A 24,049-nucleotide genomic window follows, 5' to 3' on the forward strand; every position below is an offset into this window, starting at 1 on the left:
TGTGTTGTTGGTGCTGTCTGCCCTGAATGTGGGGTGTGTGTCTGAGTGGTTAGGGAGGCAGGGCAGCTTTAATAATCAAACCTCCTAGTTGTTCCCAGAGATTTAAGGCTGTTGCAAGAGTCCAAGCCTTCACTTCAGTCCCACCACAGATCGTCTCTGCCACCGACACACAAGTCCCTGGGTAGGGTCCCCGGGACTTCCAAGCAGGTCTCCCTTCTCAGCCATGCTCTTCCAGGACCCCTGCTGAGGGAAGGCTGCACCATGTCACAAGTGCGCGCCGGCCCTCTAAGGAAGCCCTGGGCCACCGGGCCGTGCAGGGACGTTCCCAGCCTGATGTAACGATGGTTGAATGGGGCGTGTTAATTTCCCCCTCTTCACACAGCTCCACCTTCTCAGCTCTAAGACAATTAGCTGTGGGTCCCCTAAAGGCCACTGTCCACGGCCGATATTGTGGCGTGAGCACAGTGCTGTGGGAAACACTCCCCATCACACTAGGACCCTTGGCGCAGCTCTGGGCTATGGGTCCGGCCCCGGGCAGGAGTGACCCCAGCCTGCCGGGGAGATGGTTGCAAGGGGCGCTGTTTCTTTCTCCTTTTGGCTCCCCTCTGCCCCCATGGCCCCGAGACAATCAGCACTGGGTGTGGGAAGGGCTATCCTCCATGCCAGGCACCGACGCATTGGGACAGCCCGCTCCTGCCATGCTTCACTGTGGTTCTCACCATTGTATCTGCAGTCAGTACCAGATTTTTTTTTAAAAAAAGAACTAGTCTGTCTCCAAACGCCAACCCACGGCTTCCCCACTGCAGCGCGGCCGCCGGACTCTCAGCCAGCTCACTCACTCGTTTCAGAATGCAGATTCCCGGTTTCACCAAATGCACGGTCCCTGTGGATCCAGCAGACCCCGTCTGGCTGGTGCACCTCTGGAACCGGTGCTCTGGGTCACCCCCCGGCTTTTATCTAGTATTTTTTACGGAGGTGTTTTTTTGCCCTGTCTTACCTAGCTGCCACCTTGGGTTCTTCCAATAGCCTACATATTTTTAATCAGGGAAAGAGCTAGTAAACACTTTTTTTAAGGCTGTTATAATTCTTTTTACCTTTATATATTTACTTTCCAAGATAAGAGGTCATGTATTGGGAAGGAAAAATGGGAAAAGGAAGAAAGAACTGTGTGAGTACCTGTTAGCTACTTTGATCATTTTCCTCTTTTAAATTCTCATACCAGTAGAACTGCTTGTCAACTTATATAGCTAAGATGGGGTCAGATGTCTTTAAAATTAAAGCACCTTAGATATCCCAATGGCCACAGTATGCCATACTCTTACCAATAGTATTTCCAAAATACCTAGGTCCCTATTTGATACTCTATAAAAGATTCACTCACTAAATTTCATGTCAGAAACTTATATTCACCAGAGCATTCCTATGCCAGCCAGATATGTCATCAAACCCAGAGGCAACAGCCTCTTTAGGAGCAACAATCAAATGCAGCTCCTTTCCCCATAGTGTTGACACCCCCTTTTGATATGAACAACTTAGGTTGGTCACTGTCTAGACACCCCTAAAGATTGAGAAAGTGATTAGATGAGAGGAAGGGGTAGCAACAGATAAGATAGGATTTAACAAAGGATTACCAGTACTGAAAGTTTATATAAACATATATATATTTTTTTAGGTGCTAGTGTATTAGGATAACTAGAAGGAAAAAACTGAAATGGTGGAACTGTAACCTATAGCATTCTTTGAAATTTGCTCTATAACTGTTGAATTGTGCTTTGAAAATTATCACCTTTCTGTATATATCCTATGTTTCATAATAAGAAGAGAACTGAAACTGTGGAACTGTAACCCATAACATTTTTTGAAATAACCTATATAACTGCTGTTGAGCTGCACTTTGAAAGTTAACACCTTTCTGTATGTATGTTATATTTTACAAAAATGGAAATAACTGAAATTGTGGGACTGTAACCCATAGCATTCTTTGAGATTTGCTCTCTAAGTACTTGTTCGACAGTACTTTGAAAGTTTTCACTGTTATGTATATATGTTAAAGTTCACAATAAAAAAAAATGCATGAAGAAAAAAATTAAAGTACCTTTGACCAAGGAAGGAAAAGAATAATGAGCTGCTGAAACCCACTTGTAACTATATGACCTGTATTACGTCTCGATAGGGTTAGAAGTACATTGAGCTTTCAAGAAATATTGAAAAGAATGTGTTCTTCGGGCTAATCTTGTTTACTAGTGATTGCCATAAATCTCTGTCCATGGCTGCTACCTCAATTTTTATCTTTTGCTCTGGTAAGATCACAGGGAAAGAAAACATTTGAGTGCCTACTCAAATCTAGAAGTAAGCATAAAAATCAATTTAGTTTAATTTTCAACTCTTCCTTAAAAGCCATCTAGCAGAGATGCTAATGAACAATTCTGCAACTCTGAAATACAACTCTGAAAATTTTCAGACCATATCTTATTTTACTTCTTTGGTACATTTGTCACTGACTGTTGTCCCCCCATTGGAGCTTCAAACTTTTATAATCCTTTCATGTTCCCATTACTTCCTCCTCTTTTGTCCCCCTCCTTCTTTGAATTTTATTTTCAGTAGTCTTTGCAAGACTGAATGTTTCCCCAGGTTCTGACCTTGGCTCTCTTTCAGTTTTCTATAGGTAGCCTCATGCATATGCACCTTGCTTCTCCGAGCTCCAGACCCGTATCTCTCCCTGATTACTGGACTTCTCTTTCTGGGTATCTCGCAGGGCCTAAAACTAGGCCAGAGCTAAACTCACAGTTCTTCTCTCTCCATCCCATCTCCAGCTGTTTTTCTTTTTGTTTAACTATTTTTTGGTAATGGTACCATGTTCTTTCTTATTTCTAATCAGCTACTAAGTCATAAATTTTGCTTTCTAACTGACATATAGCCACCTCATCCTCTTCCTCATTCCTACAGCTACTGCCTTTTATCACATCCACATTTGCTCTTCCCTGTACTCTTTCAACAGTCTTTTACCCCATTGCTCTGTCTAGAATTTGTCTGCCTTCTAATCCATTCATCTGATTTTTATTGAAGTGATGTTTCTGAAATGCCAATGTTATGTCATTTCCCTATTTAAAACACTTACAAATTAAAATTCCCTACTCCTGTAATTTGTGTACAAGGATCTTGATCCCACTCACCCTTTCAGATTTGTTGTGAATTGTTTTCCCTTTTATATTTTATTCCCTGCCTATACATGATTTTTTCCAGTTTCCCAAAGATATTTTCCTCTGCCTCTTTACCTTTTGTTTTTACGTTTTTTATTGTGAAATATATATATAGAAAAGCGATGACTCAAAGCATGAGTCTACAAGTAGTAAGCAAATTTCAAAGAATGTTATAGACACAGTTCCACAGTTTCAGGCACCCCCTTATTGTGAAATATAACATATATACAGAAAGGTGATAGCTTTCAAAGTACAATTTAGTGAGTAGCTATAGAGCAAATTTCAAAGAATGTTATGGGTTACAGTTCAGCCATTTCAGTTATCACCTTCTAGCTATTCCAATAACCTAGGATCTTAAGAAATATTTTTATATAAAGACTCAATTCATAATCCTTTGTTAAATCCTATCTTGTCTGTTGTTACCCCTTCCTCTCGTTTAATCACTTTCTCAAGTGGGATTGCACTGAATCGTAAATCGCTCTGGGTGGAGTTGATAACAATATTTAGTCTTCCAATCCATGAACATGGAATGTCCTTCCCTTTATTTAGGTCTTCTCTGATTTCTTTTAGCAGTGTTTTGTAGTTTTCTGTGTATAATTCCTTTACATCTTTGGTTAGATTTATTCCTGGATATTTGATTCTTTTAGTTTCTATTGTAAATGGAGTTTTTTGTCTTGTTTTGTTTTGTTTGTAATTTCTTCTTCCAATTGTTCATTGCTGGAAAATAGCATGAGAAAATTTGCAGTGGTGCTTGTAGCCCGCAACTTTGCTGAATTCATTTATTAGCTCTGGGAGCTTTGTTGTGGATTTTTCAAGATGTTATGGATATGGGATCATGTGATCTGAAAATAGGAAAAATTTTACTTTTTCCTTTCCAATTTGGATGCCTTTTATTTCTTTTTGTTCCCTGATTGCCCTGGCTAGAACTTCTAGTAGAATGTTGAGTAACAGTGGTGACAGTGGGTATCCTTGTCTTGTTCCTGGCCTTAGAGGGAAAGCTTTTAGTCTTTCACTATTCAGTAGGATGTTACCTGTGGGTTTTTTTTTTTTTTTTTTTTTTTTTTAATCATCATTTTATTGAGATATATTCACATACCACGCAGTCATACAAAACAAATTGTACTTTCGATTGTTTACAGTACCATTACATAGTTGTACATTCATCACCTAAATCAATCCCTGACACCTTCATTAGCACACACACAAAAATAACAAGAATAATAATTAGAGTGAAAAAGAGCAATTGAAGTAAAAAAGAACACTAGGTACCTTTGTCTGTTTGTTTGCTTCCCCTACTTTTCTACACATCCATCCATAAACTAGACAAAGTGGAGTTTGGTCCTTATGGCATTCCCAATCCCACTGTCACCCCTCATAAGCTACATTTTTATACAACTGTCTTCGAGATTCATGGGTTCTGGGTTGTAGTTTAATAGTTTCAGGTATCCACCACCAGCTACCCCAATTCTTTAGAACCTAAAAAAGGTTGTCTAAAGTGTGCGTAAGAGTGCCCACCAGAGTGATCTCTCGGCTCGTTTTGGAATCTCTCTGCCACTGAAGCTTATTTCATTTCCTTTCACATCCCCCTTTTGGTCAAGAAGATGTTCTCCATCCCACGATGCCGGGTCTACATTCCTCCCCGGGAGTCATATTCCACGTTGCCAGGGAGATTCACTTCCCTGGGTGTCTGATCCCACATAGGGGGGAGGGCAGTGATTTCACCTTTCAAGTTGGCTTAGCCAGAGAGAGAGGGCCACATCTGAGCAACAAAGAGGCATTCAGGAGGAGACTCTTACGCACAAATACAGGGAGGCCTAGCCTCTCCTTTGCAGCAACCGTCTTCCCAAGGGTAAAACTTATGGTAGAGGGCTCAACCCATCAAACCACCAGTCCCCTATGTCTGTGGTCATGTTAGCAACCATGGAGGTGGGGTAGGCGAATACCCCTGCATTCTCCACAGGCTCCTCAAGGGGGCACTACATCTTTTTTTTTTTTTTCCTTGTTTGTCTTTTTTCTTTTTTTTTTTTTTTTTTTAACTTTCCCTTCTTTTTTCAAATCAACTGTATGAAAAAAAAAGTTAAAAAGAAAACAAACATACAATAAAAGAACATTTCAAAGAGACCATAGCAAGGGAGTAAGAAAAAGACAACTAACCTAAGATAACTGCTTAACTTCCAACATGTTCCTACTTTACCCCAAGAAAGTTACATAATATAGCAACATTTCAGTGAACTTGTTCCTACTACAACCATCAGAAATTAACAGACCATAGTCATTTCTGGGCATCCCCAGAACGTTAAATAGCTTATCTGTTCTTCTTGGATTATTGTTCCCCCTTCCTTAATTGCTCTCTACTGCTAGTTCCCCTACATTCTACATTATAAACCATTTGTTTTACATTTTTCAAAGTTCACATTAGTGGTAGCATATAATATTTCTCTTTTTGTGCCTGGCTTATTTCGCTCAGCATTATGTCTTCAAGGTTCATCCATGTTGTCATATGTTTCACCAGATCGTTCCTTCTTACTGCCGCGTAGTATTCCATCGTGTGTATATACCACATTTTATTTATCCACTCATCTGTTGAAGGACATTTGGGTTGTTTCCATCTCTTGGCAATTGTGAATAATGCTGCTATGAACATTGGCGTGCAGATATCTGTTCGTGTCACTGCTTTCCGATCTTCCGGGTATATACCGAGAAGTGCAATCGCTGGATCGAATGGTAGCTCTATATCTAGTTTTCTAAGGAACTGCCAGACTGACTTCCAGAGTGGCTGAACCATTATACAGTCCCACCAACAATGAATAAGAGTTCCAATTTCTCCACATCCCCTCCAGCATTTGTAGTTTCCTGTTTGTTTAATGGCAGCCATTCTAACCGGTGTTAGATGGTATCTCATTGTGGTCTTAATTTGCATCTCTCTAATAGCTAGTGAAGCTGAACATTTTTTCATGTGTTTCTTGGCCATTTGTATTTCCTCTTCAGAGAACTGTCTTTTCATATCTTTTGCCCATTTTATAATTGGGCTGTCTGTACTATTGTCATTGAGTTGTAGGATTTCTTTGTATATGCAAGATATCAGTCTTTTGTCAGATACATGGTTTCCAAAAATTTTTTCCCATTGAGTTGGCTGCCTCTTTACCTTTTTGAGAAATTCCTTTGAGGTGCAGAAACTTCTAAGCTTGAGGAGTTCCCATTTATCTATTTTCTCTTTTGTTACTTGTGCTTTGGGTGTAAAGTCTAGGAAGTGGCCTCCTAATACAAGGTCTTGAAGATGTTTTCCTACATTATCTTCTAGGAGTTTTATGGTACTTTCTTTTATATTGAGATCTTTGGTCCATTTTGAGTTAATTTTTGTGTAGGGGGTGAGGTAGGGGTCCTCTTTCATTCTTTTGGATATGGATATCCAACTCTCCCAGCCCCATTTGTTGAAAAGACCATTATGGCTCAGTTCGGTGACTTTGGGGGCCTTATCAAAGATCAGTCGGCCATAGATCTGAGGGTCTATCTCCAAATTCTCAATTCGATTCCATTGATCTATATGTCTATCTTTGTGCCAGTACCATGCTGTTTTGGCAACTGTGGCTTTATAATAAGCTTCAAAGTCAGGGAGTGTAAGTCCTCCCACTTGGTTTTTCTTTTTTAGAGTGTCTTTAGCAATTCGAGGCATCTTCCCTTTCCAAATAAATTTGATAACTAGCTTTTCCAAGTCTGCAAAGTAGGTTGTTGGAATTTTGATTGGGATTGCATTGAATCTGTAGATGAGTTTGGGTAGAATTGACATCTTAATGACATTTAGCCTTCCTATCCATGAACATGGAATATTTTTCCATCTTTTGAGGTCCCCTTCTATTTCTTTTAGTAGAGTTATGTAGTTTTCTTTGTATAGGTCTTTTACATCTTTGGTTAAGTTTATTCCTAGGTACTTGATTTTTTTAGTTGCTATTGAAAATGGTATCTTTTTCTTGAGTGTCTCTTCAGTTTGTTCATTTCTAGCATATAGAAACATTACTGACTTATGTGCATTAATCTTGTATCCCGCTACTTTGCTAAATTTGTTTATTAGCTCTAGTAGGTGTATCGTTGATTTCTCAGGGTTTTCTAGATATAAGATCATATCATCTGCAAACAATGACAGTTTTACTTCTTCTTTTCCAATTTGGATGCCTTTTATTTCTTTGTCTTGCCGGATTGCCCTGGCTAGCACTTCCAGCACAATGTTGAATAACAGTGGTGACAGCGGGCATCCTTGTCTTGTTCCTGATCTTAGAGGGAAGGCTTTCAGTCTCTCACCATTGAGTACTATGCTGGCTGTGGGTTTTTCATATATGCTCTTTATCATGTTGAGGAAGTTTCCTTCAATTCCTACCTTTTGAAGTGTTTTTATCAAAAAGGGATGTTGGATTTTGTCAAATGCTTTTTCAGCATCTATTGAGATGATCAATTGATTTTTCCCTTTCGAGTTTTTAATGTGTTGTAATACATTGATTGTTTTTCTTACGTTGAACCATCCTTGCATGCCTGGAATGAACCCCACTTGGTCATGGTGTATGATTTTTTTAATGTGTCTTTGGATTCGATTTGCAAGTATTTTGTTGAGGATTTTTGCATCTATATTCATTAGGGAGATTGGCCGGTAGTTTTCCTTTTTTGTAGCATCTTTGCCTGGTTTTGGTATTAGATTGATGTTAGCTTCATAAAATGAGTTAGGTAGTGTTCCATTTTTTTCAATGTTTTGAAAGAGTTTGAGTAAGATTGGTGTCAGTTCTTTCTGGAAAGTTTGGTAGAATTCCCCTGTGAAGCCATCTGGCCCTGGGCATTTATTTGTGGGAAGATTTTTGATGACTGATTGGATCTCTTTGCTTGTGATGGGTTGGTTGAGGTCTTCTATTTCTTCTCTGGTCAGTCTAGGTTGTTCATATGTTTCCAGGAAATTGTCCATTTCTTCTACATTATCCAGTTTGTTGCCATACAGTTGTTCATAATATCCTCTTATAATTTTTTTAATTTCTTCAGGATCTGCAGTTATGTCACCTTTTTCATTCATTATTTTGTTTATATGGGTCTTCTCTCTTTTTGATTTTGTCAGTCTAGCTAGGGGCTTGTCAATCTTGTTGATCTTCTCAAAGAACCAACTTTTGGTGATATTTATCCTTTTTATTGTTTTTTTGTTCTCTATGTCATTTATTTCTGCTTTAATCCTTGTTATTTCTTTTCTTGTACTTGGTTTAGGATTGGTTTGCTGTTCATTTTCTAGCTTCTTCAGTTGATCCATTAGTTCTTTGATTTTGGCTGTTTCTTCCTTTTTAATATATGCGTTTAGTGCTATAAATTTCCCCGTTAGCACTGCTTTTGCTGCATCCCATAGGTTTTGGTATGTTGTGTTCTCATTTTCATTCGTCTCTATATATTTAGCAATTTCTCTTGCTATTTCTTCTTTAACCCACTGATTGTTTAGGAGTGTGTTGTTTAACCTCCAGGTATTTGTGAATTTTCTAAGTCTCTGATGGTTATTGACTTCTAATTGTATTCCATTGTGGTCAGAGAATGTGCTTTGAATAATTTCAATCTTTTTAAATTTATTGAGGCTTGTTTTATGTCCCAGCATATGATCTATTCTGGAGAAAGTTCCGTGAGCACTAGAAAAGTATGTGTATCCTGGTGATTTGGGATGTAATGTCCTGTAGATGTCTGTTAAATCTAATTCATTTATCAGATTGTTTAGGTTTTCAATTTCCTTATTGGTCTTCTGTCTGGTTGATCTATCTATAGGAGAGAGTGATGTGTTGAAGTCTCCCACAATTATTGTGGAAACATCAATTGCTTCCTTTAGTTTTGCCAATGTTTCTCTCATGTATTTTGTGGCACCTTGATTGGGTGCATAGACGTTTACGATTGTTATTTCTTCTTGCTGAATTGCCCCTTTTATTAGTATGTAGTGGCCTTCTTTGTCTCTCAAAACATCCCTGCATTTGAAGTCTATTTTATCTGAGATTAATATTGCTACACCTGCTTTCTTTTGGCTGTAGCTTGCATGAAATATTTTTTTCCATCCTTTCACTTTCAGTTTCTTTGTGTCCCTGTGTCTAAGATGAGTCTCTTGTATGCAACATATTGATGGTTCATTTTTTTTGATCCATTCTGCGAATCTATATCTTTTAATTGGGAAGTTTAATCCATTTACATTCAACGTTAAAACCGTGAAGGCATTTCTTGAATCGGCCATCTTATCCTTTGGATTATGTTTGCCATATTTTTCCCTCTCTCTATTAATATCCTTTATTGTACCCATACCGAATCTCTTTAGTACTGAACCTTTCTCCAAGTCTCTCTGTCCTTTCTTTGTTTCTCTGTCTGTAGGGCTCCCTTTAGTATCTCCAGTAGGGCAGGTCTCTTGTTAGCAAATTCTCTCAGCATTTCTTTGTCTGTGAAAAATTTCAGCTCTCCCTCAAATTTGAAGGAGAGCTTTGCTGGATAAAGTATTCTTGGCTGGAAATTCCTCTCACTCAGAATTTTAAATATATCGTGCCACTGCCTTCTCGCCTCCATGGTGGCTGCTGAGTAGTCACTACTTAGTCTTATGCTGTTTCCTTTGTATGTGGTGAATTGGTTTTCTCTTGCTGCTTTCAGAACTTGCTCCTTCTCTTCTATGTTTGACAGTGTGATCAGTATATGTCTCGGAGTGGGTTTTTTTGGATTTATTCTATTTGGAGTTCGCTGAGCATTTATGATTTGTGTATTTATGTTGTTTAGAAGATTTGGGAAGTTTTCCCCAACAATTTCTTTGAATACTCTTCCTAGACCTTTACCCTTTTCTTCCCCTTCTGGGACACCAATGAGTCTTATATTCGGACGTTTCATATTATCTATCATATCCCTGAGGTCCATTTCGAGTTTTTCAATTTTTTTCCCCATTCTTTCTTTTATGCTTTCATTTTCCATTCTGTCATCTTCCAGGTCACTGATTCGTTGTTCAACTTCCTCTAGTCTTGTACTGTGAGTGTCCAGAATCTTTTTAATTTGGTCAACAGTTTCTTTAATTTCCATAAGATCATCCATTTTTTTATTTAGTCTTGCAATGTCTTCTTTATGCTCTTCTAGGGTCTTCTTGATTTCCTTCATATCCCGTACTATGGTCTCATTGTTCATCTTTAGTTCTTTGAGTAGCTGCTCTAGGTGTGTCTCTTCTGGTCTTTTGATTTTGGTGCTTGGGCTTGGGTTGTCCATATCGTCTGGTTTTTTCATATGCTTTATAATTTTCTATTGTTTTTGGCCTCGTGGCATTTGCTGAACTTGATAGGGTTCTTTTAGGGTTTGTAGACCAGTTGAAGTCCTTATCTCTAATTTATCAGATCTACAGCTTCGTGGAGTACACTTTCTCTAACTAACCACGAGCCACCTGTTCTCCACAAGCCAGATCTCCCCTCCTTAGCCTTTTTGGTGAGTGGGGGAGTGAGTCTTGTGGGGCCCAATTGGTGTACCAAGCTTGCGTGTGTAGTTGGTGTTGCCTGCCCTGTATGTGGGGCGTGTTTCTGGGCAGTCGGGGAGGGGGGGTGGCCCTAACAATCAAATCTCCCTGATGATCCTAGAGTTTTGAAGCTGCTGCAATAGTCTAATCCTTCAGTTCAGTCCTGCCACAGTTTGTCTCTGCCACTGACCCACAAGTCTTTGGTATTGGCGTATGGCTCCTGAGACTTGCAAGTGGGCCCCTCTTCCAGGCTGTGCACCCCGGGTCCTCTGTTGAGGGATGACTGTGCTATGTCACAGGTGAGTGCCGTCCCCCCAAGGCAGTTCTGGGCTGCTGGGCTGTGTTGGGAGGCTCCCAGTCTGCTCAAATGATGGCTGAATGGGGCTCTGTTAATTCACACTGCTCCCCCTTCCCAGCTCTTGGACATTCAGCTGAGGTTGCAGGGAAGGCTAATGTCCACGCCGAGTTTTGTGGTGTGTGCCTGTTATTTGAAGCACTTCCGTCACACTGGGTTGTCTGGGGCAGCTCTGGGCTATGGGGCTGGCGATGGGCAGGAGTGTTTCCTGTCCACCAGGATGGTGGCTGTGAGCGGACACCCCCCTTTTCTTGGGAAGTTGTGTTGTTTAGTGAATTTTCTCAGCCACTGGATTATTGCCTTTTGTCTCAGAGCTCTCTTAGTTCTGCTCTTGACTTGACGTGCCCAAATTTCAATTCTTTGAAGCTTTCTGTATTGAGCTTCTTAGAGTAATTGTTTTAGAAAAAGCAAAAAGGATTTAAAAAAAAAAAAAAAAAAAACAAAAAAAAACGGCCCTCCTCAGAGATCTAATGGGTTATTGAAATGCTAATAGACAAAGCAACCAGGGCCATTAAGGAAAGGTGCACATGGCAGAGAGATCAGCCTTGCTTCGGGATTTGCATATGCGCCTCAAGGCCTGATCTCCGCCCTTCCCCTTTCTGTGTTCACCAGAACTCCAAAAATCCTCCGCTTTTATTTTGGAGTTTTTCGTGTTGTTTTTTTTCTATGCCTGTCTCCTCTCTGCTGGGCTGGCTGCTCTCAGAGTCTCTGGTGTCTGGTCTCAGTCTATCTATCGTTGGAGTTTGAATCAGTAGAATGAGTTTTCGATAAGAGCAGCCACTGTAATTCTCCCTTCTCCTTCCTGGAGCTGACAGCCCCTCCTCCTCCGGGACTGAGCCTGGCAGGGAGGGGCGCGGGTCCCCTGGCCGCAAAAACTTACAGATTTCGCTGATCTCAGCAGTTCCACGTTTTCATGAGTGTTGTATGAAGTATGCCCAAAGACAGATTGCTCTGTGGTGTCCAGTCCACGCAGTTCCTGGCTTTTTACCTACTTTCCTGGAGGAGTAACTAAAACATACAGCTCACCAGTCTGCCATCTTGCCCCGCCTCCACCTGTGGGTTTTTAATACACATTCTTTATCATATTGAGGAAGTTTCATTTTATTCCTATTTTTCTAATTATTTTTATTAAGAAAGGAGGCTGAATTTTGTCAAATGCCCTTTTCTGAGTTAATCGAGATGATCATGTGGTTTTGCCCCTTCAATTTGTTAATGTGGTATGTTACATTAATTTATTTTCTTGTGTCGAACTCTCCTTGCATACCTGGGATGAATCCACTGGGAATTGGTGTGTAGTTTCTTAAAAGTGCCATTGGATTCGTTTGGCTATTTTGTTGAGGATTTTTGCACCTATAATCCTATGGGTTATAGTCTAATTTTCTCATGCTATTTTTATCTGGCTTTTGTGCTAAGGTGATGTTGGCCTCATAGACTGAATTAGGAAATATTCCCTCTTCAATTTTGGGGAAGAATTTAAGCAGTATTGGTGTTAATTCTTTTTGGAGTGTTTGAAAAATTCAGCAGTGAAGCCGTCTGGTTTTGGATTTTTCTTTCTTGGGAGATTTTTGATTACTAATTCAATCTCCATTCCATTGTAGTCAAGGATTATACATTGTATGACTTCAATATTTTTTAATTTATTGACTCATTTTGTGACCTAACATATGGTCTATCCTAGAGAATGATCCTTGTGCACTAGAGAAGAATATGAATTCTTTTCCTGTTGAAGTGTTCTATGTTTGTCTGTTAGGTCTAGTTGGTTTATAGCATTATTTAAGTCTTCTATTTCCTTATTGATCTTCTGTCTAGATGTATTGAAAGTGGTATATTGGAGTCTGCTGTTAATGTAGAACCATCTCTCTCTTCAAATCTGTAAATATTTTCTTCATATATTTTGGGCCTCTGCCATTAGATGTATATATATTTATAATTGTTATGTCTTCTTGGTGAATTGACCCCTTTATCACCATACAGCAACTGTTTTTTGTCCTTTGTAACAATTTTTTACTTTAAGTCTATTTTATCTGGTTTTATTATAACTACCCCAGCTCTTTTTTGGGTACTATGTACATTCTGTATATTTTTTCCCATCCTTTCACTTTCAGCCTACATGTGTCTTTGAATGTAAGACGAGTCTCTTGTAAATAGCATACAGTTATGTCTTGCTTTTTTATCCATTCTGCCAATCAGTGACTTTTGCCTGGAGTGTTTAAGCCATTTACATTTAAAGACCACTACTGATAATGGAGAACTTTGTTCTGCCATTTTGCTATTATTAGCATGTTGCATTAATGTGGTACATTTGTTATGATTCATGAAAGAATATTTTTATAGTTGTACTATAACTGTAGTCGATTGTTTACAATAGGGTTCACTGTAGGGTTCCAAATTTTTTAATTTATGTATTACTAATGTCTAGCATGGAGCCTGACATAGGATGATGAGAAATGCTTTATAAATTAATAACAACATTTTTCAGATAGAAAAAAAAAGTTTAGGATTAGCCAAGTAATTTTCCCCAAACAGCTGCAAAATGGTAACATAGACTTGCTCTTTTTACATTGTCCACTAATATTTTTAGTAGAATTAGTTTTTATTTTTATTTAAAGCAGGAAAGTTTGCAAAAAACAATCTACAAACTGGAGGAACAGCTACATAATGAAATGCAATTAAAAGATGAAATGGAGCAGAAGTGCAGGTGAGACTATACTTCAATATATGTTTTTCAGAATAAAAGTTGTCTAGCAAATTCTTGTTTTAAAGCTTGTGCTCCAAACATTCGAAAATAGACTATAGTGAAATGGTGATCTAGAGGTTGCTACTGATAAGACATTCATGAAAAATGCCTTGGCTAGAATTGAAAAGTAATATTTAGTTTGACATAAGTTATTGACGTATTTTCTCCAGAATTTTTAAAGTGGATTTGCCTCCAACAGTCTTTATTCTTAAAGAACTACATTTCTCAATCACATTTTGCCTGATTCATTGCTTTTCTCTTCCATTTTAATAAGTTTACTGACAGATGAAGTTATGTACATTAAATAAGAAACTTTCTGAAATGTAAAATGTTGAAGATTTAAATTCACTAAATTTTTTTGCAGTCATTCTAATTTCCACTGTGCTTTTTTAGGGCAGTAGCTCATAATTTTTCCCTTCTGGTCTAATCTAATAAGTGTATATATATTTGCAAAAGTATAGAATGATCAAGATTATTTTAAATACCTAGCATAAGGCAGAACCTACTTAATAATTACAAATAATTTAATTTTTTTATGTTTTTATTTATACCTTGAATAAATGAAATACAGAGGTAACATTGAGATTATGTAGACACAAACTGGCATTGGAAAAGCTGGCAAATTTGTGACTGGGATGGTAGGGGGAGAAGGAAACAAGTAAAATTCTCACTTCCTCATAGATTGAAGAATTAAGTGTATAATACAGTCTTAAAAAAAAAAAAAAAAAGGCACTTGAAGAAAGTATAGGTAAATAATTGATCCCAACATCTGAAAGGAAATTTTAAATATAAAATGTGCAAATTAGGGGATAAAATGAAGTAATGTTATTGTATGTTGATAAGTTTCTACATCCAAAGAATATTATAAGCAAAATTAAAAGGCCACTAACTGGTAGAAGTAGTCATGGGTAGTCATTTTGAGCAGGAAAAAGAATGGCCAAAGTGGCAGATAATGTATGAAAATGTGTACCTCAAGGAAATGGAATTGAAATGAAATGAAACTTAAAAATTGCATGTTCAATTGTTGAGTAGCTTTTTAAATAAAAACTTGGTGTTGCGGATTATGGAATATTTACTTGCACTTTTTTCTTCTTGTGAGAGTTCAAATGTTGCATAAATATGTCTCATGTAAATCTACTAGAGCTTTGTTTTAAAAGTTTTTATAAAAAGCTCTGTTTTTTAAAAGTTACCATTCCTTGTCCTACTTCTAGCCTCTTCCCCAAACAAAGGTTGGAAAAATTTGGTTGTTGTAAGAAGGCAGGCTAGAAACAAACTTTTTCTAGAAGTACTACTCCTCCCACCCCACCCCTAACACCCCTCACTCCCCAGCCACCACCACTGTCACCAGCAGATTGTGTCAGGATTGATTCTATGCTAATTCTTTACATTCACATCCTTTTAGTTACTTTTCATTTATTTAACAATAATGTCAGTTTGTGCATTCAGGTATGTGTTGACCAGACAATATTGTAGTGAATAAAACAAGACGTAACTCATAACCACATGGAGCTTGTAATTTATCAGGGAAGACAAGTAATTATAAATAAGTGTAGTAGATGTTAAGGTGAAGAGAATAAAGCGATACAGGAAATAGGTCAAGTAATACATTAGGAGATGGCTATACTATTGTCAAAGATCGGAAAAAGCTAAATTCTGAAGGGTCACTTGTCATTTGGAAATTCTTGGGGAAGATTAGGAGGAAGTGTTAGGGTCCAGGGAAATGGGTCTCTGTTAGGACAGTGAGGAGAGAGAGTTTGGTCAATAGGATATATTTAAAAGTGAACCCTGAAATAAGACTGGAAAGGGAGTCAGGGCCTAGCTCTTACAGGACTTTGTTTTTGACAAGCTAAGAAATTTGATCTTAGGATCCTAAGGATATTGAAAAACTGTCGAAAGTTATTAAACAAAGTAATAAAAAAATCAAATTTGCCTTTTAAAAAGAACTCTCTGGTAAATTGATAGTGCTTGGCTGTCATTTACTTTGGAATGCTAGAGGAGAAGCAGATTTATATTGGGGTAGGGGTGTGAAGCAGTGGGAATAAGTTTAGTTTTGCAAACACTAAATGAGGTATTTAATGAGATATCCATTTGAAAGTGTTACGTATACATATCTGAAGACCAGAATTATATTTTGAGCCAAAGATGAAAAATTGTGATGGAGATAATAGTTTCAGTTTACCTCACATTTTTACCCAAGTTGCCAAATGGTGCATTTACTGATTTGGTCTGTGTTTACCTTTCCCTTCGTTGGCGTAATCTTATATTAAAAGCTAAATGGTTGATTTTCATGGTAGCAAGTATTATATGAGGGAGTTTAGGAATACTTAATTTGGGATCTGCAAAGGTCCTCCAAAGGGTCCACGGAGAGAATTTGAGGTCCTTGGATTTGGATAAGGAAAATTAAATATTTTCTTTAACTTTTAACTGATAGTTTGCATTTCCCTCAATTATGAACATAGGCAACAATCTACAGTTTTTAGGAGTACCTGTGAATTTTTTATTACCAAGAGAAATCATAGATATGTTCTTACATTTGCTGTTGTTATATTTATCTCCAAATATCACTTATGCTCATCACTACTTCAAATTACTGTACTAGGTCTTGTCATTTAATGTGTTAATAACCACATGTTACTGAATCATATATTTTTTAAGTTTATGACTGTATTTCAATATAATTGGCTTCTTTTAATCCTATGTATTTTATTTTATGCTTAAAAAAATATTATTCTGAGAAGAGGTCATAGGCTTCACCAGACTGCCAAAGGGATTTGTAGCACAAAAAATGTTAAGTTTTTCCTGGTTAAAAGGAAAATTGATGAATGTGGAAAAGTGAGGAACACCTGAATAATAAGAAATAAACATATTCCTAATATCTATTGCTTTTGCTTTTGCAGAACTTCAAATATAAAGCTAGACAAGATAATGAAAGAATTGGATGAAGAGGTACTTTTTTTATTTCTAATCAGAAGTTTTCCTTTTTGAGATACACCCCCCCCCCCCCTTTTGGATTGTTTTATTCCCTGAGAAAGTTGCTTTTAAACTGTATAGGTTGAAATGCAAAACAAACCGAGTAAATTTTGATGAGAGCCTTACTTTGGAGCTGCAGGTTCAGGTGAGGCAGGTTACATTTTATTTTAGTTCCCTGTATAGTTTTCTTCTAGAACCATGTTGAAATTTTAGTATTTAAATTTTAATTCAGTGGTTCCTAATAGTTGAAGAAGTAAGAAAGGACCAAGAGAATCACGAGACCTGAAATGGAATCTGGAACTATAGCAGAAAGGGACAAATAGGGAAGAGGGAAGAATACAGTTTCAAATAATTTAAAAAGAACTGATGTTGACATAATTTCATATGACCAAAGCGAAAGTATACTGATTTTAGAATTATTCATATTAGCCATGGTCTCCTGGCAAGAAGTTTTTATTATCAGGGAAAAACAGCATAAACATTCCATGATTTAGATGTTTGTCTGTAAATGAGTAATATATTTTCATTCAACTTGTAACTGTCTTTCTATTGTGTGGATGAAGAGTCCTCTGAAAAAAAATATGCTCGCTATAATCTTCCTCATTTATTACTTCCATTGTCCTTTTTAGATTCACTCTTTGGGATAGTTTTTATCCTGTCTTAATTTTTGTCTCTTAAGGAATGGATGATCTGTCAATAGTATGTTTTCTTTTAGTGGCAGTTTGGATTTACCTATGGTCACATGGGAAGATTTAGATATTTTACCAACTTACACTGGTCAGTATTTACTTAGCTTTAGCTTTAGCACTGTTTTGTTTTGTGCTTTACTTAACTGTTCAAGAACCTCTTTGCCTATTCTCTTATTTCATTTCTGTAACACAGATAAAATTCAAATATGCTAGGTTTAAGTTACTCAGCTTTCCAAATTTTAGTTAGAGGGGGTGATCTCCATTATAAAATTAGAATAGTCCTACTTCTAGAAAGTTGGAATAAAAGCACTTTTCCTTATTCCTCCCACTAAGTATAACTAAGATCCCCAGGCATTAAATATAAAACAAATCTGAAAAAAATCCTGAAAGGTGAAGAGAAGAAGGCAGAACAGGTAGAGTAATTCCCAAGAAAGAACATGGGAATGAATACCCTGGATTTTCTTTTTGCTGCACATATCCCAGACTGGGTATTGTAGAAGTCAGCAACCTGAAAACACCATCAAGCCCAGACCCAAAAAAAGCCCCAAGGAAGTCTGCTCCCTGTAGCTAAAGGACCAGAAAAGCGGAGGCTATCAAGTCAGAAAATTCTTTCACAATTACTGCTCTACCCTAGCCAAACACCACAGAAAAATTTGCAACTCTTTCCATACCACTACACCAGAGGCTAAGTGGGAAGCCTAGATTACCACTTCTGCCAGACAATAACATATCCCAACTACCCTAACTTCCCCATTCCCTTGCCAGAGAACGCCCAGTGGAAGGATTTCCATGTCCTCTGGGTGGTAACAAGCCTTCCTCCTCTTCTCTGTGTCTGTAGAGATGATGTGAGGATCCTAGACTCCCACTTCCACATGGCAGTAACTAGGCATCCCTTCCACTCCCTTCTGGGGTGTTGGCAGTGGAGGCCTAGTAGAGAGTCACAGTTTTCACCGCAGTAATCAGTTGTCCATGGAGGCCATAAGGGGAGTGACGATGAGGTACCTCTCCCCCAACCAAGGCATTATCACTAGAGGCCTAACAGAGTGCCAGAATTCCCACTCCTGCCCAGCAGTAAAGAGGAGCTACCTCGACGTAGCAGAAATGAGGCATCACCTCCTTTGTCCTAACAGAGCTGTGTCAGAGAAGCCCTCCTGAACCAGATTTAAGTAAGATCAGGAGGATCATAATACTGCAAATGTCTACAAAATCACTCATCATACTAAGGACTAGGAAAATTTCTACTGGAATGAGAAAAGACAGTCAACACTGTCAATACTGAGGTGATACAGGTGTTAGAATTATTTGACAAGGATTTTAAAGTAATTATGTTTCAGTGAGCAATTGTAAGCATTCTTGAAACATGGAAAAAAAAGAGAAAGTCTTAGCAAAGAAATATTAGATATAAAGTAGAACCAATTAAAAATTACAATAAAAATTCAGTGGTTGGACTCCAGTGGAGTGGAGGATACAGAGGAAAGAAGCAGAAACCTGAAGATAGAACAATAGACATTACCTGGTCTGAACAACAGAAAGAAAATAGACTGAGTGGGGAAAAAAAAAAAAGTCTCAGGGACCCTGGGATTATAATAAAACATTTGTGTCATCAGAATCACTGAAGTAGAGAAGAGGTTGGGAAGAAACGGTGACTGAAAATTCCCCTCGTTTGGCCCAAGACATAAACCTATAAACAAAAGACATGGAGCTGAGTGAACCACAAAAAGTATAAACCAAAAGATACACACATCATGACACATAATAGTCCGACTTCTGAAAAATAACGACAAAGTAAAAATCTTAAAAACAGCTGGAGAGAAATGAAACTTTATCAAGAAAGTAAAAACAATGCAAATGATAGCAGATTTCTTATCAGAAAATATGGAGGCCAGAAAGAAGTGCACAAAATTTTTGAGGTGTTGAAAGAAAAAAGAACTTTCAACCCAGAATCCTATAGCCAATGAAAACATCCTTCCCAAATGAAGGGAAAATCACAACAATCTAAAAATGAAGGAAAACTAAGAAAATTTGTCACCAGCACACCTTCCCTAAAAGAATAGCTAGAGAAAATTCTCTAAATAAGTAGGAAACATTAAAAAGAAAAAAATCTTGAAACAGCAAAGAAGAAAGAACAATAGAGAGTAAAATTATGGGCAGATACAGTAAATACAATAGACTCACCTTCCCCTCCTGAGTTTTTTTCATATTTGGCTGTTGAAGCAGAAATTATAACCCTGCCTGGTGTGGTTCTCCTTGTATATAGAGGAAATATTTAAGACAATTATATTATATATTATAAATGGGGAGGTAATGTTTTTATACCTGCTATAAGAGCTCCACAATATGAAATATATAATTTAAATAGCCTGATTTGACTATTAAATAAATTGAATCCATCCTTTAAAATCCACCAAAAAAAAAAAAAAAAATCTTCAGAACCAGATGGTTTCACTAGAGAATTCTACAAAATGTTCTAAGAAAAATAACACCAATTCTACACTATTTCCTCCAGAAAATAAGAGGAGGGAACACTTCCCGATTCGTTTTATGAAACTGGTATTAATTTGATACCAAAACCAAACACAGTACTACACCGAAAACTATGAACCAATACCCTCCACGAATACAGTTGCAAAAATCCTTCACAAAATATTAAAGTAGAATTCAGCACTATATAAAAAGATTTATGTGTCGTAACCACCTAGGGTTATTCCAGAAATAAAAGACCTGTTTAATACTTGAAAATCAAGCAGTATAATTCACTATCTTAACAGTCTAAAAAAGAAAAACACATGATTCTATCAATTGATGCAGAGAAAACATTAAAAAAAATTTTTTTTAACCAGAGAAGTTGTGGATTTACAGAACAGTCATGCATTCAACCCAGGATTCCCATACACCACTCCACCACCGCCACCTTAGCGTTGGTGTGGAACATCTGTTACAATAGCACACAGAGAAAGCATTTTAATACCCATTCATTATAAAAATTCTCAGAAAACTCAACTTGATAAAGAGTGTCTACACAAAACTTACAGCTCATTTCATACTTAATAGTAAGACTGTGCTTTCCCCCTGATATCAGGAACATGGCAAAGATGGCCCACTCTCACCACTATTATTTAACTATTGCTGTAAGTTGTAGGCAACAAATAAGGCAAGAAAAGGAAATAAAAGGCATACAGATTATAAAAGAAGAAATAAAACTCTCCCTATATGCAGGTGACATGTTTTTTTAAACAGAAAATCCCTAGGAATCTATTTAAAAATTCAACATGGTCACAGGATACGAAGTCAGTGTACAATATTTCTGTATACTAGCAGTGAACACATGGAAACAGAAAATAAAAATACAATACCATTTATAATTGCTAAAAAAATGAAATACTTATGTTTAAACCTAGCAAACATGTACATAAATTGTATGCCGAAACTATAAAACACTGATGAAAAAAGTCAAAGAAGATTTAAATAAATGCAGTGACATACAGTGCTCATGGATTGAAGACTCAGCAGGGTAAAGATATCAATTCTCCCAAAATTAATATACAAAGTTAACACAATTCTCATCAAAATCTCAACAAGATTTTTTGGAAATATAGACAAGCTTATTCTGAAATTTATGTGAAAAAGCAGAGGAACTAGAATAGTTAAAAAAAAGATTTTTGAAAAGAATAAAGTTGAAGGGATCAAGCTGTCCAATTTCAAGACTTTTTATAAAGCTACAGTAGTCAAGACTACATGATATTGGCTGAGGGATAGACAGAGATCAATGGAACAGAATAGAGAACTCAGAAATAGCCCTACACAATTAAGTCCAATTAACTTTTTTTAAATTAAATTCAGTTTTACTGAGATATATTCACATACCATACAGTCATCCATGGTGTACAATCAACTGTTCATAGTAGCATCATATAGTTATGCATTCATCACCCAAATCTATTTTTGAACATTTTCCTTATACCAGAAAGAATCAGAGTAAGAATAAAAAAAAAAAAAACATTAAAAAAGAATACCCAAATCATCCCCCCCATCCCACCCTATTTTTCATTTAGTTTTTTTCCCCATTTTTCTACTCATCCATCCATACACTGGATAAAGGGAGTGTGAGTCACACGGTTTTCACAATCATACTGTAACCCCTTGTAAGCTACATTGTTATACAATCGTCTTCAAGAGTCAAGGCTTCTGGATTGGCGTTTGATAGTTTCAGGTATTTACTTCTAGCTATTCCAATACATTAAAACCTAAAAAGTGTTATCTATATAGTGCGTAAGAATGCCCACCAGAGTAACCTCTTGACTCCATTTGGAATCTCTCAGCCACTGAAACTTTATTTTGTTTCATTTCGCATCCCCCTTTTGCTCAAGAAGATGTTCTCAATCCCACGATGCCAGGTCCAGATTCATCCCCGGGAGTCATATCCTACGTTGCCAGGGAGATTTACACCCCTGGGAGTCAGGTCCCACATAGTGGGGAGGGCAGTGAGATCACCTGCTGAGTTGGCTTAGCTGGAGAGAGAGGGCCACATCTGAGCAACAAAGAGGTACTCAGGGGAAGACTCTTAGGCACAATTATAAGTAGGGTTAGCCTCTCCTTTGCAGTGACGAGCTTCATAAGGGCAAGCCCCAAGATAGAGGGCTTGGGATACCAAGCCATCAGTCCTCAGTGTTTGTGAGAACATCAGCAACAATCCAGGTGAAGAAGTCCCAACACGTACGCATTTTCCCCCAGCTCCTCAGGGGGGCCCCAAATATGTATTTTTTATTCTCTGCCCAAATTACTTTGGGATGTGTCTCTATTTCACTCTAACCTATACAAACCTATCATATCTCACTTCCTATTCAAAGTTCCATGTAATTGTGGTGTTTGAACAAACTGACTGTAGAAGTTATATTTAGAAAATACAGATCCTGTACCAAATAAACATCTCTTCCATGTGGGAAGTTGAAGTTTTAAAACACAGTCAAGTTTCAACCTTTACCCTTTGGCCCAATTTACCCTAGTCTTAACTAGATCTGCTTCATTCCTATCTCTAATTGAAGTCTAGGCTCTTTTTCAGCTTTTTTTTTTTTTTAAACAGTTGCTATATGCACTAATAGTAATATTCATATCTACCGAAGCTCTAGCTCTGAGTTTCAGGTGTCACACAGATACCCAGTGTTCCAGAGACCAATCAGGTTATACACAAAGGGATCAGCATCTCAAAGATTGGAAATAGCCATTACAGTTCAGGAAAAGATTTGACTGCTGTAAGAGTTTACAATCTAGGGACCATTGCAATAATCATTCCCCTGATTAGTTGTGCTCGAAGATTCAATTCTGAGTTTACACATTGTAGTTAGTCCATATTGGTGAGGCATTATAGTGTTTGCCTTTGTTTCTGGTGTACTTCACTCAAAATGCTCTCTACAGGATCCATTCACCTCATTGGGTGTCTCACAGCTTCACTCCTACTCGTTGTTGCTCAATATTCTATTGTATACATACACTACAGTTCCACCACTCTGTTCCTCAGTTGATGTATCCTTAAGGCCAATTAACCTTTGACAAAGTTGCAAAAGGAATTCAATTGGAGAAGGATACTATTTTCAACAAATCAACAAATGGTGTTCAAACAATTAGATATGTATATATAGGTCAAAAATGAGCCTCAACTAAAGTCTCATACCTTATACAGAAACTAACTCAAAATGGGATAAGTAACAAACTCATTAGACTGAAATAAAATCATAGGAATAGAGGAGGCGGGGCAAGATGGCAGACTGGTGAGCTGTATGTTTTAGTTACTCCTCCAGGAAAGTAGGTAGAAAGCCAGGAACTGCGTGGACTGGACACCACAGAGCAATCTGACTTTGGGCATACTTCATACAACACTCATGAAAATGTGGAACTGCTCGGATCAGCGAAATCTGTAAGTTTTTGCGGCCAGGGGACCCCGCCCCTCCCTGCCAGGCTCAGTCCCTTGGGAGGAGGGGCTGTCAGCTCCGGGAAGGAGAAGGGAGAACTGCAGTGGCAGCCCTTATCGGAAACTCATTCTACTGATCCAAACTCCAACCATAGATAGACTGAGACCAGACACCAGAGAATCCGAGAGCAGTCAGCCCAGCAGAGAGGAGACAGGCATAGAAAAAAAACAACACGAAAAACTCCAAAATAAAAGCGGAGGTTTTTTGGAGTTCTGGTGAACATAGAAAGGGGAAGGGCAGAGGCTCAGGCCCTGAGGCGCATATGCAAATCCCGAAGAAGAGCTGATCTCTCTGCCCTGTGGACCTTTCCTTAATGGCCCTGGTTGCTTTGTCTCTTAGCATCTCAATAACCCATTAGATCTCTGAGGAGGGCCTTTTTTTTTTAATCCTTTTTTCTTTTTCTAAAACAATTACTCTAAGAAGCCCAATACAGAAAGCTTCAAAGACTTGCAATTTGGGCAGGTCAAGTCAAGAGCAGAACTAAGAGAGCTCTCAGACAAAAGGCAATAATCCAGTGGCTGAGAAAATTCACTAAACACCACAACTTCCCAAGAAAAGGGGGGTGTCCGCTCACAGCCATCATCCTGGTGGACAGGAAACACTCCTGTCCATCGCCAGTCCCATACCCCAGAGCTGCCCCAGACAACCCAGTGTGACGGAA

The 24,049-nt window shown here is 37.9% G+C and overlaps 1 protein-coding gene across 3 annotated transcripts in view; it reads left to right on the forward strand.

The window, feature by feature from the left end:
• Nucleotides 1-24,049, forward strand: part of ROCK1 (Rho associated coiled-coil containing protein kinase 1) — a 198,963-nt gene that overhangs the window by 106,192 nt on the left and 68,722 nt on the right. For 2 of the 3 annotated variants that reach the window (XM_037805501.1, XM_037805503.1), the window contains exons 12-13: nt 13,636-13,724; nt 16,661-16,709. In XM_037805501.1, the coding sequence (XP_037661429.1) occupies nt 13,636-13,724; nt 16,661-16,709 (138 nt within the window). The remainder of the gene's footprint in view (nt 1-13,635; nt 13,725-16,660; nt 16,710-24,049) is intronic. The other variant, XM_037805502.1, reaches the window with a different exon arrangement.

The sequence above is a fragment of the Choloepus didactylus genome, chromosome 16, assembly GCF_015220235.1.
Source record: "Choloepus didactylus isolate mChoDid1 chromosome 16, mChoDid1.pri, whole genome shotgun sequence".
Lineage (NCBI taxonomy): Eukaryota > Metazoa > Chordata > Mammalia > Pilosa > Megalonychidae > Choloepus > Choloepus didactylus.